Below are 15884 nucleotides of genomic sequence, written 5' to 3'. Positions count from 1 at the left end.
AGCAATTTACTTATGTTGAAGTCTAGAACATTCGAAAACATTGTCTAATTTACTTAATCCAAAATCAAATAATGTTTGCCTTAAAATTATTTACTGTGCATTTGTGACGCTTCTTTCCTTTACAGAAGTTAAATTCATCTAGTTCATCTGAAGGTAGCACAGTTGATATTGGACTTCCTGCAGAGGAACAACCAGAAGCTGAACCTGAAGAAGCCCAGGAGCCAGAGGCCTGCTTCACAGAAGGTATTTGGAACAAAAGTACTAGTAATACTTACTAATAGAATTGCAGAATAATTTTTCTATGTAAGTTAAGTATTAAGATTTATGAATCATACTATCCTTTAGTTAGTGTTTAAGTGCTGATTATTAGCAGTAGTACTTTTAGTCCATAATATATTATATGGACACTGATATCACAATTACACTATATATTGGATGAACAGTTAAGAAAACATTTTATCAGAAATGTACCTCTATTTTTAAAATAAGAAAAATATGGTATTGAAAGTTTAATTTTAGTATGTTACTGTACTTTATGAGTTTAGTTACAATCTCTTAGATAATAAAATAACACACTATTTAAAAATATTCTTCACAGATGCCTAAGTGCTTTATAAAGCATAAATTACTAAAACAGCTGTTTAGTGATAAATAAAAACTGCACCTAAATGGTCTTGTGCAAAATGCTAAATGAATCTTCTACAAATTGGCAAAAGGAGAAGCAAGAGCCTTGTGTGCCACCTGGGACAAGAACAGTCTCACCTGGTGGACTCCTTCATCTTTCATTCTTCCTTCTATTGGCCCACAATTCAATAAAACCACAATCTGGTCATAAATGTTTTTCCAGTGGCATTTCCTTGCAAGAAACCTTATGGATGTGTGCCTCTGAAGGAGGTGGGGAAATAAATATTTTTAAAAGAGTAATGTAAGGATACAAATGCCATTTTTGGTATCTGTAAGCAAAGGTAGACTTAGACATTTGAAAATAAATGCTATTGTCAGGTTGGGTTATTTCTGGACATGAAAACAGATCATTCTTTAGAAATTTACATTGAACTTGTAAGAGGTAGTACTGTAACAGTCTAGGATTTGTCAAGGAAAATACCATTATTTTTAACTAGTATTTTTCTACATAAAAGTCAGCAGCTAAATCATAAAAGCTTAAATATATTAGGGGCACAAGTTAGATAAACTAGCTGGTACTGAAAAGCCCAGAATTCAGATAAGAGGCTTAGATTTTTCATGCAATGGATGCAACATTGTCTGAATTGAGTATCCTGAACAAAAGAAGGTACAGTTTAATATCATTTGTTCATATCTTACTACATAAACCTACCTGACATTTGGATGATTTTGTATATTTTAACACTTACTTTCTATTCTATAATTTGGCTTCATGTTCCATGGGCTTTTATCTTTTTGTGTGCATTGTATTGAGCACTTCTTGATAAATGAGAAATTCTTTCTTCTCGCTGGTTCATTAAATTGTAAATTCCAACTGTCTCAATGTTATTTTTTTTTCCTTGAAGTAAAAGAAGGTTATCTAGGTGAAAAATTACTGGTTTTTAACTAAATAGCACAGTAAAGATAGCATTGTATCATTACCAGAATGCATAACCAAAATGAATACAACTCAACAAAGTCTCTTCTTTTTTTCCTCCTCTCATTACATACACTATTCTAAAGGCTGTGTAAGAAGGTTCAAGTGCTGTCAAGTAAGTATAGAAGAAGGGAGAGGAAAGCAGTGGTGGAACCTCAGGAAAACCTGCTTCAGGATTGTCGAACACAACTGGTTTGAGACTTTCATTGTCTTTATGATTCTCCTCAGTAGTGGAGCTCTGGTAAGTAAAACATGAACAGAATGTTGCCATGTTTTCAGGAGACTCCTTAAAATTGTCTCTTCTAACACTGTTTTAACTTAACACAATTCCATGTCTTCAAATGATAGGACTAAATTTTTATTCAGGCCTTGGGAAAAATAGCAAAAAAAGTCTCTTCTCAACAACATGTAGGAAAAAGAACAGACATAAGTGATTAGAGAGAGCCTAACTCGATTGCTGGAAGTGGCAGTGTACACCACTGTACACCTCAGGTGGACAGGAGCAACACGTGAAGAAGAGAATATACCAAACTTTCTTACTGGAGTTTGCTCTCTCATTTCACTGCTGTTTACAGATGTAGCTCAGGGAAAAGAACTGTCACTGTTGAAGTGTTTGGAACTGTAATGGCATAAACAGTTCACAACACCTTGCAAGGGCCAGGGCTGGATTATGTAGTCCTATAAATGCTGTGTGCTAGAACAGCAAAAAAAGCTGTGTGGGGTTTTTTGATTCCTTTCTAAGAATTTATTATTTAGACTTACAATTCAGCTTCTACTGACTCATATTCATGATGGAAGGGACATCTGTAAAAACATGAATTTGCTCTAACAAACATGCAAGGGCAGAATAAAAAGAAGCCAACCATAATACAAATCTACAAAAATAAATGAAATAAACCCTAACAATAATAGGTTTTTTCAAAAATACAAATAATGATGAAGAATAAAGAAATTAGAGATGAATTCTTAAATTAAAGTGAGCCTGGATATATACTGAGGTGAAGTTTCTTAGGCAAACTCTTTGCTTTTAGATAATGTAGAGTATATCTAGCATCTACCCTGGTAGATTTAATTACCCTTTGGCAAATTAACTGCCTACATAATAAAAAAAAACTGTGTTGCAAAATTGTATTATAAGCTCCCAACACTTTAAAATACTGTTGATACTGTTAGCAGTTTATGATAATACCTATCCCTAGTTTTAACTACATCTCTGAGAATTATTCTGCTTTTGTTTGGTCTAATATCAACACAACCATCAGAAAAACAACTTTTATGCAATACCATGTGACACCTTTCCTGTCATTTAAAACCCTCTAAATAACAAAAAACCTCAAGTCTAAACTATTGAATTTTGGTTCATACAACCAAGTGGAGAAAATCTCCAATGACAAGAATTTAAATGAGAGAAAAGTAGTGGGGGGAGATCTGAAAAAGGTGAATTTCTATTACTATATTAGAGGAAGTATGAGACAAGATCCCATGGTGTTAGTATCTCATGCTTGTGAGCCTAAGGTGTCATTCACAGAATCTTTATTTTGTGAAAATATTTCAAAGACAGTGGATTATCTCTGGAAGTGTGAGACTCTGCTCTCCCTTTAAAGTGTTTTGTGATAGTGAAAAGGTCTCTTTGTATCTGCCAGCACTGTATCTCAATATTCACCCCAAGAGCATGCTCCAGACAAATCTCACTGCCATCACAGCCAGGAAATGTGGCAGGCACAGGCAGGATGCAAGCTGCCTGCAAACCCCTCCCCAGGGCTCTCAGGCAGGGAGCAGACACATTTCTGCTTCCGAGAGCGCTGCTTGCTCAGCCTCTGGCATAATCCCACCTGTACAAATGAAATGACATGTGCTGACTTCCCAGTTTTTAGTGAATATACATGAGTGTCAGGTGCCATGGTGCCTGATCTAAGCAACCAGAATTACACAGATCTTAGCCTGATGTCTGATATACAAACACTAATCATTTGAACTGACACATGTCAAGTGATTCAAAAGCAGGCTGGGTAAAAATGAATTTCAGTATCAATAAATATCCAAATCTTTGCAAGCTAGCAGATCATTCCAGTTCTTTCAGCCTGATAAAATCAGTCAGACGCCATAAGAAATAATGGCATAATTGAAATTTGAAAGCAATTAAAGGAAAAAAATTGAAGAATTTATAAAAATCAGGAGCTATTTTTTTTTCAAGTGCCTAAAAATGAGAACACAAAAAGCGTAAATAACATGGAAAGGAGCTCAGAAATTTTATGTATCTCATAAAATTAGAGTAATAAAGCAAGTAATTGATTTAGATAAATAAGTTTTTTAAGAAAGGAAGAACTTATTTTATGATTTATAACTTAAAATTTTCAGGAATCCAGAGGACTTAGAAGGTAGATTGTATTGTCATTGTCCTGAAAATTTTACAGCTATGGCCCTGGATTTTGCAATTGGGTCTACCTACATACAAGCCAAATGACCTCAGTAGGATTCAGGTCAGGCACAACATTTTGCAGAATCAATTCTCTTTGTCACTGTGGAATATGATCTGAGAAGAATAATTCACTATCAGCAATAAATAAATACATTTAAAAAAATCTCTGACCAGCGGAGTGGTTGCTGTGTAAAATCTACTTCTTTCTCCTGTGAGCTGGAAAACATATTTCCATAGGGAAAAAACAAGTATATACTGAGTTATCAGAAAAAGAAGCATCACCTAGAAATTACATACCCTTGGCTTTTCTTGAAGACTATTTCCTTTTTTTGTTGCCTATTTGGTTTGTTGTGTTACAACCTGAAGCATGTGCAGTAACAAAAAAATAACATACCTTTGAATGTTTATACTCACAGGCTTTTGAGGACATATATATTGAACAACGTAAAACTATCAAGACCATGCTGGAATATGCTGACAAGGTCTTCACTTACATCTTCATTCTGGAAATGCTGCTGAAGTGGGTGGCCTATGGCTACCAAACGTATTTTACTAATGCCTGGTGCTGGCTGGACTTCCTGATTGTCGATGTATGTTGTGCATTTCCTAAGTGACACTTTTATATTTATCTGATTATTTTTAAAATTAATTTCTCTGCAACCATAATATCTAATAATGCCAACTAGTTTACTTTTCAATTTAAAAAGTAAGGTAGCTGAAAAAATTCCATGTTTCTCTGTCTTTCACTTTATGCTTGCAGCACTGCCTTGCTATACCACAGATTTAAGAAAGACGGGAAGTTCTCCTGCTAACAGAAGGAGCTGACATGGTAGTCCCACAGGCAGTTAGAGGGTTTATTCCAACACTGCTGTTGAAAGAGGTCCTGCTGCCCTGTATTCTGGCCTGGGCTTCTCGCTCCCGCCCTCAGACCCACCATTCCTCCTGCTGTGGTCTAGGCTGAATCCAGCATTCAGATGGGTGTCTGATCCACCAGATATCAGACACCCATCTGAATCGAAACACCTTTGGCAAGACAATGAACATCATGTCCACAAGTTTCAGCATATGGATAAATTAGGGCTCCACAAGGAAATCAAGATATATCTCTAGCATTGGTAGTGTGGCTTAATTAGTACTGATGTCCAGTAAATACTACTGAGCTTGCAGCATTCACAGCCATGTTTGAAATCTTTGCTGCAAGGGTTATCTGATAGTTCTAGTTCTATGTTACTGTGCTGTGAAATGGGAGAGAACATTTCTTGATGCATTGATACAATTATGGAGAATTTAAGAATATCCTAAGTATACCCCCTGGGAAAAAACCTCCAAGTGTGCAGGAATGCATACTGTTTCAGCAGTTCATGAATTTCTGTGGGTGAACCTCGAATACTATGTTTTACACAGTTACAAAACCAGAACCAGCCCCTGTATTTTCAAGACAGTAATTTCTGGTAAAACATATACAAAAACCAAGTACTGAACAAACTCAGTTTTAAGATTCTTTTTTGTCCTGGTTTCAATGACTTAGAAATGTACGCTAAATAGACAAAAAGCAAACTTTATAAGAATTTATTGTCCCAAAGTATTGCCAAAAATCCAATGCTTTTTCAATCAAGTGTTGCCATCATACAAGGGCTAATCAGAGCAATTAATTTTCTTCAGCTTTTTTTGGGGGGGATGGTGGGGGGTTTGATGGGTGTTTTCAACATTTTTGATTTGTGTACATTATGGTTTAAATAGATCCAGAATTCAGCTCCACATATACAGATACAGATAACCATGTTTCATACAAAGAAAGTACCCTCTCTTGGAAAACACTTTGTTTTTTAGTATTGGAATTCTCAAAATGGGTACCTAAGTGACACCTACAACAAAAATGTTTGAAGAATCATGCAAGCTGAAGCAGCTGTTCCTTTTCTAAACTAATTTTCTCTAATATTTGACTTTATTTAAATCATAATATCCAAAAAAGCCATCTTGTGAATGTGAGAATTTGCATACATCATTATGTGAAGGCATAGTACATTTTCAAGTGTCTGAATTAGTTCATGACAAATGCTGGATATTTTCTTTAATTTTGCTTTAGATTACAGCAGCTTTAAAGTTTTTAGTAATACGACGAATGTGCTGGAAAAAGAAATTTAGATTTCAAAAGAACAAAGCTATGTGGGTTGCCAGAACTGCTGAAAAGTTCAGAAAAGATATTAACTTTTAAAAGCTAAAAATTTCACATATAATGCTTGTTTTTAAATATGAGCACAGTCCTAGAGTTCTCTTTACCTGATACACTGTTATTTATAATGAAAGAGTACATGAGAACATTATGCTATTTTTGGCCCAATAAATAGTTAAGGAATTAGAACAGCATAATGAGGGAACATTCAGGGGAAATGGGAAACAAACAGAAGGTAATATTTTGGACAGGAGCCATAGCAATTGTGAAGAATGTGGTATCTTGCACTGAGGTAATGTAGGGACATGGAACATATAAAGGCCTGTCAAATTCTTCCACCTATGGAACTGTTCTTCTAAGGTCTTAGAAACAGCATAGTCCAGGTTAATATCAGCTTGTAAAGCACACAATTTCAGCAGTCAGGCAAAAGGATTATCCAGTATAACTGACTGTAGCAAAAATAATCCTATTTACTAATTTTCAGGGGAGCAATGTTGTTCTATGACCCACGTGTCAGTTCAACACAAACTTCAATCATTTCCCTTTATGTTGTGAGCAATCAAATGACATTATCAACCATAATTAGTGATCCCAACAGTATTGTGAAACAAAGAAAAAGTAAGAGCAATACCTAAATTGGTAAAAAGGAGAGATTAATTTAATTCAATTTTTGTGGCTTTAAGTGTCCTCAGATCAGTAGCAAAGGATGAAACTCAGAAATACTAATGTTTCCAGATATCAGTTATCTTATGATATTTTTGTTTGTTTACCTATTCTTCTTTCATTTTATTTTTCTTTTTTTTTTTTTTTTTTACCTGAAAGACTCCCTATTCCTGAAGAAAGTGATCCAAAATTAGAATCTTCTAACGAAGTGTATATCTCACATCTATGGTATGTAAAGTAGAATGTACAGTATAATAATTTTTACTTTCCTGTTTTCATATAGGTCTCTTTGGTTAGCTTAACAGCAAATGCATTGGGTTACTCTGAACTTGGTGCCATTAAGTCCCTTAGGACACTAAGAGCTTTGAGACCTCTAAGAGCTTTGTCACGATTTGAAGGCATGAGGGTAAGACAACATGAAAGAATCTGAAACTATGCATGCATAGAAAAAATACATGCATGCACAACAAGGAATGACAAGTCCATGCAGAAGGGCTGCACTACCTTTTTATCGCATATCTTTTACTAACAGATAAGCAAAAAGCTTCATCAATTCACCTGAATCCATATGCAGTATCACATAGAACTTATATTTATTAAGGTTACTTTACTTTCTAGCCAATCTCAGGAGTTTTTCATATGAGTCTTTGAAACCGCCAACCATGAACTCTCTTAACAGAGTCTTAATAATAAATAAAATGTAACAAAATTTTATTTGTTTTTTTACTGAAAAACATATCACAATATTTATACAGGACTCTAATTTAGCATTAGTTAACAAAGATATTTTCTGATAGAAATTGAAATTCTTCATTTTTCATTATATTTTATAAGCCCCCTTTCATCTAACCCCACTGAATTTTATTAGATGATACTACAGATATATTCATACCCACTAGTGGTTTAAATCTATTTCTGAGTTTGGCTGACTTAAAAAAGCAAATCAAGTTCTTTGATTCCTGTATGAAGTTATTTTTTTTGTAAGGTAAATGCTTTTGTATTTCAACTAATCTCTATTCAATATTCAATACAATGTATACAAGGTTATTTCTTGCTACTCTGAATAATTTAGAGACCCTGCTTACTATTCATCTCACTCAAGAAGGCATTTTGACTTATTTTTTCATTTGTTTATACCTTCTGTTCCTTAAAGCCACTGAATACGAACTAACTCTATATGCATGTCAATGAAATATGCTTTAAGAGAATGCTTTTTCCTGCATCATAGAAACATAAGAGGAAACAATGCAAAATCTTTAGAAAAAAATCCAAGATTAATGAAGTCAAACCGAGGCTTTGAATTCTTTTCCTGAAATTGTATTCAGCAGACTACCTATCTCTACTTCAGAATGCAGCAGAAAATACATTGCTAACCAATAATTACTAGATTTAAATTTCAGCCTCATGCAGCAAATTGACTTTTAACAGTTTTCTCTTTATTTGAAACTCATGAACTGATATTCAAGAGGGTAAGAGCTGGTCAAGTACTACATAATATGCAACTATTTGATTTAGCCATTTTCTCTTTGTCTTTCTTTGTACATACTGTTCATGAACATTCAGGTAAATGTATGTGGTTTTGTGCAGAGAAATGTTGGGAAACTGCTGTCAGCTTTACTTTTTAAATTATGTTCTGGTCAGCTGCAGGAGGACTGGGAGACCAGTACAGATATTACGCAGGGAGGAAAAAAATGCAGCTCTTAAAAAGATATTGGAAGACAAGGTCATTTCTAGAAAGATGTCAAAATTGATTGCCAAATGTTTTATTTCATTTTTCTGTATCTATACGTGATTGCCTTAGTAAATTTTCCACTTACAAGATTTAGGATATTCATGCATAAAGAAGCTGTTATTAAGGTACCTGTTATTTGAAATCTATTTACTGCTTTCCTCTATTGCTTGCTGAATAACTATGAAACTCTGCCAGAAGCCCAATCATATGATAGAATTTCAGCTACACAACATTAATAATTAATGAGCAATTTACTTTGTAGGAATCACAGACAAGCTTGGAAAAGCAAATAGGCTTCATCTCTGTCCTCCAATATTAATGGTAGTCAATGAAGTATCTGATTCCAGTCACTTTTCAGATTTGACTGGCCAAATATATATAGGCCTTATGGTTACTACATGCACTTCTGAAATAGCGGTTTTTTCCAAAGCACTTGGCAAGTATTCAAAACAGCTCACTGACAGTTGTTGGCATTACTTTATGAATGACTCACGAACAGTAAAACATTCAAATAATAAATAATTGACCAGCTCATAAGACTGTAGTCAAATTGCAGTCTTCTCAGAAACTGAGTTCATTACATAAGAATTCATAAAAAGAGATTCTTTTTTCTGCCTGCAGAAAGTAAAAATAAATCAGCCTTCTTTGCTTTCTTATATTGCCCATACCTACACTGAGCTGTGATAAAACAGAGATTTTATTCAGCATGTATTTAAATTTTACTGTTTACCCATGTTCAAAACTGTGCAAATTTTGCATTGAAAATGTAGAATATCTCAAGTGTTCCACAAGAGGCTGTATATATAAAAGACTCTGGATCATTTTGTAAAACAATTTGCCAAGTACTCGCTACTTTAATTCAGTCAATGTTTTTCTTAAGTAAGTATTCCATGAATAGGAAGAATGCAGCATTTTACACAGTCAGTAAATGCTAATGACTATTTTGTTATGCCTAAATATGAAACACACTTCAGATTTTAAGCTACGTTCTTAGAAGTCTTCAGCTATCCTCTTTAGTTACAACTTAATTTTATAATTATGCTGTTTCATAAATGGGATAAATTCTCTCTTTCCAAAGTAAATATAAGATACATGAATCACCTGTACCAAAATAGGGTACAAGTGATCCATAGCCTGTGCTTGCCTTAAGCACAGAAGTGAATTTTGCCCTATTAAAGGCATTTAGAATATCTGCTAGTATACTGAATTCTGAGAAATTTTCATACTTTCTATATTGAATCTCAAAACCGACTCCACCCAGATGCTGGAAGGCAAAGTAAAGGATTGCTTTAATTTAATTTAAATTTCTGTCTTAGGGTTTATATTCTCATCTCAATTAGTGTATGTACTAAGCAGAAGTAGCTGCAAACTGAGATTTGAATATACCCATTGCTTTTTGTTTAGCTTTTTAGTACTCGCAGTATAATGCTTTTGCGCTAGTTCTGAATCGGTATGCTACTTGAAAATATAGAATACTGAGTACATTTGCTTTGCTGAGTTAGAGAATTAAGTTACAATAAAGCATGCATTTGTGTCTAATTTCACAAAATAAAGCATGTCATGCTGTGCTTGATTTATTAGAGAAATAGTAGAAGGCAGTGAACAATCTGAAATCCACTTGCACTTTCAGTTTTGCATGCCTTATGCATATTTCTGGCTGATGGCTTTAAACATTTACTGTATTTCAAATTTCCAGTCCAATTTAATAACTTTTAAAATTAAATTAGAGCATTTGATGTCTTAAATATCCTCTAAAATTCAATGGCTATTCCTTAAGATTCCCTTACCAGGAAAGTGACAATGAGGCATTTTCAAGAGTACTCAAAACTTCATTAGTACGAAAGAAACATTCCTCATATAATTGAGTTATAAAACATAGCATCAAGTGTCTGTCATTACAGATTCACAACTAATAACAGGCTATATATTTCTATTTCATTTAGGATGCATTTCAGCTTGGATGGGGTGGACCACTTGTTCCTCCCCTAATCTGTATTATGGGTACAGTATTTCCCCCTTTTCTACCCTTAATGAGTACACTCTGACTAATCACTACATTGTATATTAAGGGTTACAAGGAGAGACAACCTTATCTGCAAATCCCAGTACCGGCAAAAGTAGATTCTATATATCCATCCTACATTGCTTCTCAATTGGTTCAAGTCTTTGGAAATAATTCCTTGAAATTTTGATGTTAAAGAAAAAACATGAAAATGAGCAAATTAGTTTTGTTTTTTAGAGTTTCTGGAGGTTTTTTTGCAGGAGAAAGGTACCTCAGCTATTTTAAGATTTTCAGTTGCTTTTTTAACTGAGATAGAAGTTGGCTTTGTTTAAAAATTTCAATCTGGCTTTTATATTGTTTTGGAAAGATCTATGCTTTATCCTGTTACTCAATTTATAGCTATATATTCAAAATAACCTGTAGAAAGTTTTGAACATTACTCATAATACATCAAACACATTCCAGAATACTGTGATCTGAATAATCACAACTACAGATATTGATATAATTGCAGTTTAAGTTTTTGCATAATTTTAAACACCCTATATGTTACATTAAGTAAATCACTCCAAGTGTACACACACAACAGATAACATATAACATCCCTTCTTGGAATATGAATTCAGTCTCCTTTGGCCTGTGTTGGAAACCAGTTTTCGTAATTTTTTTTATAAAATGCCAGTAAGAGTATTATCTTTCTTTTTTTCCCAGATTTGTATTTGTTGTATCTTACAGAAAACTCTTACTATTAGGATCAAAATTTAATGAAATTTGAATGGGACACATAATATAGTTTGCATTTTAATTGAAAACATTAAAGGGCGTGTAAAAGTCGACAACATTTCATTAATGCAACAAGGAGGGCAAAAAGTTGGGGCTTTTTTAACTGCATCCAGTGAAATATGAAGATACTATTCCCACATCAAGTAACTGCTATGTTTTCATGCTCATGTCTCTTTACAATATATACCAGGTCTTCTCAAACAAGTGGAGCCATGTGATTTATTGCTTGGCAGATAATTATTGTATTTTATCATACAGTGTGTTAAATTATGTCTTTTCTTCTACATTGTCTTCAAAAGTACTTTTTGCATACTTGATTTCTGGTGAGAAACAGAATCAGGCTGCTCCAATACCTCCAGTCTTCTGTTAAATCCAACAGTGTAGCTCTCTTTAAATAGACTGTTAACATGAATAACAAAGGCATGTGTTTCTACTTTAAACAAGTTAAACTTCCTTACAAAAGCTAGAACAGAACTGCAGAATCATGTAGTTGAACACCTCCGCTAACAATTGTGGCATTCCAAGATACAAACTCACCACACAATAGCGTAAAATTTCTCCAGCACCAAGTGTTATAAAAACAGTTTGTGCATTGTTTGAGAAAGTATTTTGCTTTCTTTGAAGATAAAATTCACTATCAGAAGCATTCTTCAGTCATGTGCACTTGTCCAGTAACAGTTACAGAAAAGTAGAAAATACAGTAATTGGCTTATTCAGGGACTGATTTTCTCCTCCTCTGAGATCTTTTATCCCTTACTTCAGTTTTATTTGTCCATTACTGTTCAGGTTAAGATTTACTTGTAACTCCTTGACAGGTCTCTTTGGTTCTTTCCACGTGCCTGCCTTTGCATATTCTCAGTTAAATCCAACTTTTTTTTACTATCACTGCTTGAAATGGTAGTTTTCTAACAATCTTTACTGTATATTCCCAGTACAGTCTTTATTTTACTCAAAAAATTGAAGACATTGTGGTAAATAATTTTTTAATTGGTTCAGATGAGGTGCTTCTCATGCCTAACACTGCAAAATGCATTCATTGTTTCTTTCAGGAAATAACCTTTCTTGCTTTTTAAAAAATTGATCTAAATAATTGTATAGTCCCACCATCATAATTTACTTCTACAAACTTTTGGTTTCCTAAATTTTTAGTGATCATGACTTAAAGATAAGCATTAGTTTGCTAGAATAAAAGTTTTTTTTATTTTTTCAAATTTCTTACAACTTTTCTAAACATTTTTCTAAATGTTATTTAATTCTGGCCTTACATAATCCTGGGTCATATCATTAAGAATAAAATACATGCATGGACATAGAATTAGGGCAAACTGTAGCAAAGGTGGAAACTAGTTTTTTACTACATACCTCTTAATGGCAAAGCCAAACTCTTCTCAGATGTGCTCAGTGGTAACAAGAGAACAGCTGTAAGTTGGGTTATGTGAAATTCTTAATTGATAGAAGGGGTTTAGAGAGGTTTGTGGTTTAATTTTTTTCATTTGGGGGGTGGAGGCATTTGATTTTCATTTTGGTGGGGATTTTTGTTTGGGTTGGGATTTTTTTTTTTTTTTTTTTTTTTTTTTTTGTCAGGTAAATACTGGAACAATGGAATGTAGTTAGTGGATTATAGATCATACATTCATACCAACATGGTGCATCACTCTGATTTCTATTTGTGGGACAAACTTAGGAAAATTAGTTTCTTGCAAGAAATCCATTCAGATAAAATAGAGGAGTAATTAATTGAAAATGAGAAAGTTTGAATTACTTGGATTAATCTGCATTTTTAGGTTCCTAGAATCTAAAAATTCTCCTGATTCCTCCCTAACCATTATTTGGATCATGTCAAGTAGGTTGCACTTTCTCTCACAGACATACCTAATTTTCATCCACTGCTGTCTCTATAGCCGGTTCATAGCTGATCACCAAGCATATGCAGCATGCTTCTTCCCAGGGTACCATTCCAAGCTATTCAATGAGAAAACATGTCGTTTTGAGGTAAAAGGATTATTGCAATCTCTCTCTCCCTCAATTCCTTCTCTCTCTTTCTTCCTTTCACTTTCTGTCCTCATCTGCTAGACTGCAATATCACATACGTTTATTACCTGATCTAAACATTGATAAAATGGGATAATTTTTTGTTATTATCTGTGAGTAAAATTCCCATCTACAGTACTTCTGTGGCAATATATGTATAATTTATCCCTTCAACATAAAGAACTTTAATCCTTAGGTAGCCATTGTGTGAATCGACAGGTAACCAGGGTGACCACCAAAACACAGCTGAAATGCAACGAGTAAACTTTTTTCATTACCTTGTGAACAATGCTGGGAGGCAGAGACACATGGGGACGCTGGCTCCTTTAGGATTACTTCATCCTTGTGGGGACAGCAGGGCTCGCAGCCTGCCCCAATATATGAAAGGACTTCGCGCATGCGCAGCTTATCACAAAGCTGTGCTTTTATGATCTCTCTCTGTCTCCCAGCAGGAGGCTCAAGCATGTCTGTGAGAGTGTATTATCTCTACACAGGAATTCTACTTCTCAAAACAGGCAGAGGATAAACAACACTAGGCCTAATAAATGGAATTTTCCCACACTGGCATGCTTAGCATTCCCAGCTGCAAGTTCACTTTGAGAGAAACTATTCCCTCCTCACCAAATCTTCCAATTTTAACCTTTCCCTCCCAACAGCCATACATCTTCAATCCAGCTCCATGTATACAGTCAGATGAGACACGGTATCTCATGTGGTTATATTTTTCCTGTACTGCATCACCAGTTATCTTCCTTCATGAGCACCTCCAAACTTCACACTAAGCAACTGTGGCAGAGATCCCAGAGCCTCTACTGAGGGTCAGTCTTAATCCTCGGCACTGGGCTGTGTTTTAATTCCGTCTGCTAGCCCACAGGTCCACTACCTCCATTGGTTTTGTGACAAACACTTTCCACTGGCTTAGCTGCTCCTAAATTAAGGCCCATAACCATTTCCTCCATCCCATTGACTTTCTGCTGTGTTATGACTTGTAGAACTGCCTCCTCTAACTTCGGAGAAAGGCAGTTTCCATGATCAGTTTTATGGTACCAGGGAGAACAGAAAGCCATTATAACAGAATCAGATAGTGCTAATCTTTTTGATTCAGGGATGGGCTTTCTTCATGGTCTGCCTCAGATGCTCTTTTGATCCCCTGACTGAGATAGTTATTGTATGTTTACATACAGTTACTATGTCCTTTCCTCCCTTGCCTCAACTCTCCCACAGTTTAAGAGAGAATACACCTGTCTGTGGCTTGATACCCACTTGGTCAAGTCAGTGTGGTTTCAGAATCTTCTAGACTTCCTTGTGTACTGTCCCCCAGGTCCTTCACTATGAGCACATGCTAAATTCAGATCCCGTATGTCACCTGCACCTCCATCCATGTCCATTCATGGCATACCTCCTGCGCATTCCAGCAATCTTACCTATGTGCTGCACCAAGAATCTAAGCCAATGTCTCCTTGCTCATTTCTCCATCTTTCAGTGCAAATGTTCTCTCTGGCAGCTCTTTGGGAACTTCTCCTATTTAAGCATAAAATTATGAAGTTGACACATTCCAAGTGGAGGCAAATAAAGTACTTTTTAATTTTAAGTAGAAAGAGTGTTCCAGACATAGTTCTATAATCTCCCTTTCCATCCCAAAGATGGTTACTTCCTCCTCATTTGCATCAGGAACAGAGTTTGGAACTTCTTCACAGAATCTGCAAAAGTTATGGGAGAAGTGGATAAGTACTACTAAGATTTTTCCTTGTTTGTTTACAGATTTCAGGAGGCCCTGATATATCCATTACTCAGCTCCAATGTAGGAATTCCTGGAAATTCTGTGGTGGCTGAGGTGCCAGGATCTATGGAAAATACTCTCCTCTGGCAACTAAAATACATTCATATCTCACTATGTGTTCAGCTATGTCTGCCACAGCAGGGCTCAATCTACTACAGCTTCCTTATATTCTATTGATACAGTAGGGATAAGCTGGTGTTTTGTACAATCCTTATTCTGCACATAGGAGCAGTTCCGATAAAAAACCTGATTTTTGGTCCAGTTTTGGTGTTTTTTGGAGAGTTTTCCAAAAGAAGATACAAACAGCAACCATGAAAAACAACTGGACTAATAATTTGTCTTGACATAAAGTCATATTGGCCAAAAGATAGGACATACAACTAGTATTGCTGTAATTCTTTTATCTTATGCATAAATCTGATATTGGAAGATAAATCTTACAGAAATTTAAACATGAAAAATTGTGTAGATATATGAAATACTGCCTTCTTCTAGAGGAGACATGGTTTCCCACAATGACTTTTTTTTCCCCTGGATGAATGTTGACTGGAAATGTAAAATAGTCTAGAGCCCCTTCGTCTTTTTAGGCATCAGGTGTTGCTTCTCACTTGTTTCTTATTGCTGTTGCACCTACCTGAAGCTGTAGGAAGGTGAACAAGCAGAATCAACTTGGGCTGTTGCAGCTTTGCTCACTGGAGTCA

The 15884-nt window shown here is 35.0% G+C and overlaps 1 protein-coding gene and 1 long non-coding RNA gene across 3 annotated transcripts in view; one reads left to right on the top strand and one right to left on the bottom strand.

The window, feature by feature from the left end:
• Positions 1–15884, top strand: part of LOC104693908 (sodium channel protein type 1 subunit alpha) — a 93156-nt gene that overhangs the window by 60707 nt on the left and 16565 nt on the right. For both annotated transcript variants that reach the window (XM_020584996.2, XM_020584995.2), the window contains exons 19-22: positions 126–243; positions 1687–1841; positions 4436–4609; positions 7139–7261. In XM_020584996.2, the coding sequence (XP_020440585.1) occupies positions 126–243; positions 1687–1841; positions 4436–4609; positions 7139–7261 (570 nt within the window). The remainder of the gene's footprint in view (positions 1–125; positions 244–1686; positions 1842–4435; positions 4610–7138; positions 7262–15884) is intronic.
• Positions 7557–13771, bottom strand: LOC104693907. Its single transcript, XR_002047172.3, has 3 exons — positions 13682–13771; positions 13245–13334; positions 7557–11771 (listed from the first exon to the last, which is right to left on the bottom strand). It is a non-coding gene; the product is annotated as an uncharacterized LOC104693907 (long non-coding RNA).

Source organism: Corvus cornix, chromosome 7 (assembly GCF_000738735.6).
Source record: "Corvus cornix cornix isolate S_Up_H32 chromosome 7, ASM73873v5, whole genome shotgun sequence".
NCBI lineage: Eukaryota > Metazoa > Chordata > Aves > Passeriformes > Corvidae > Corvus > Corvus cornix.
This window is presented reverse-complemented; position numbering and strand designations above follow the sequence as displayed.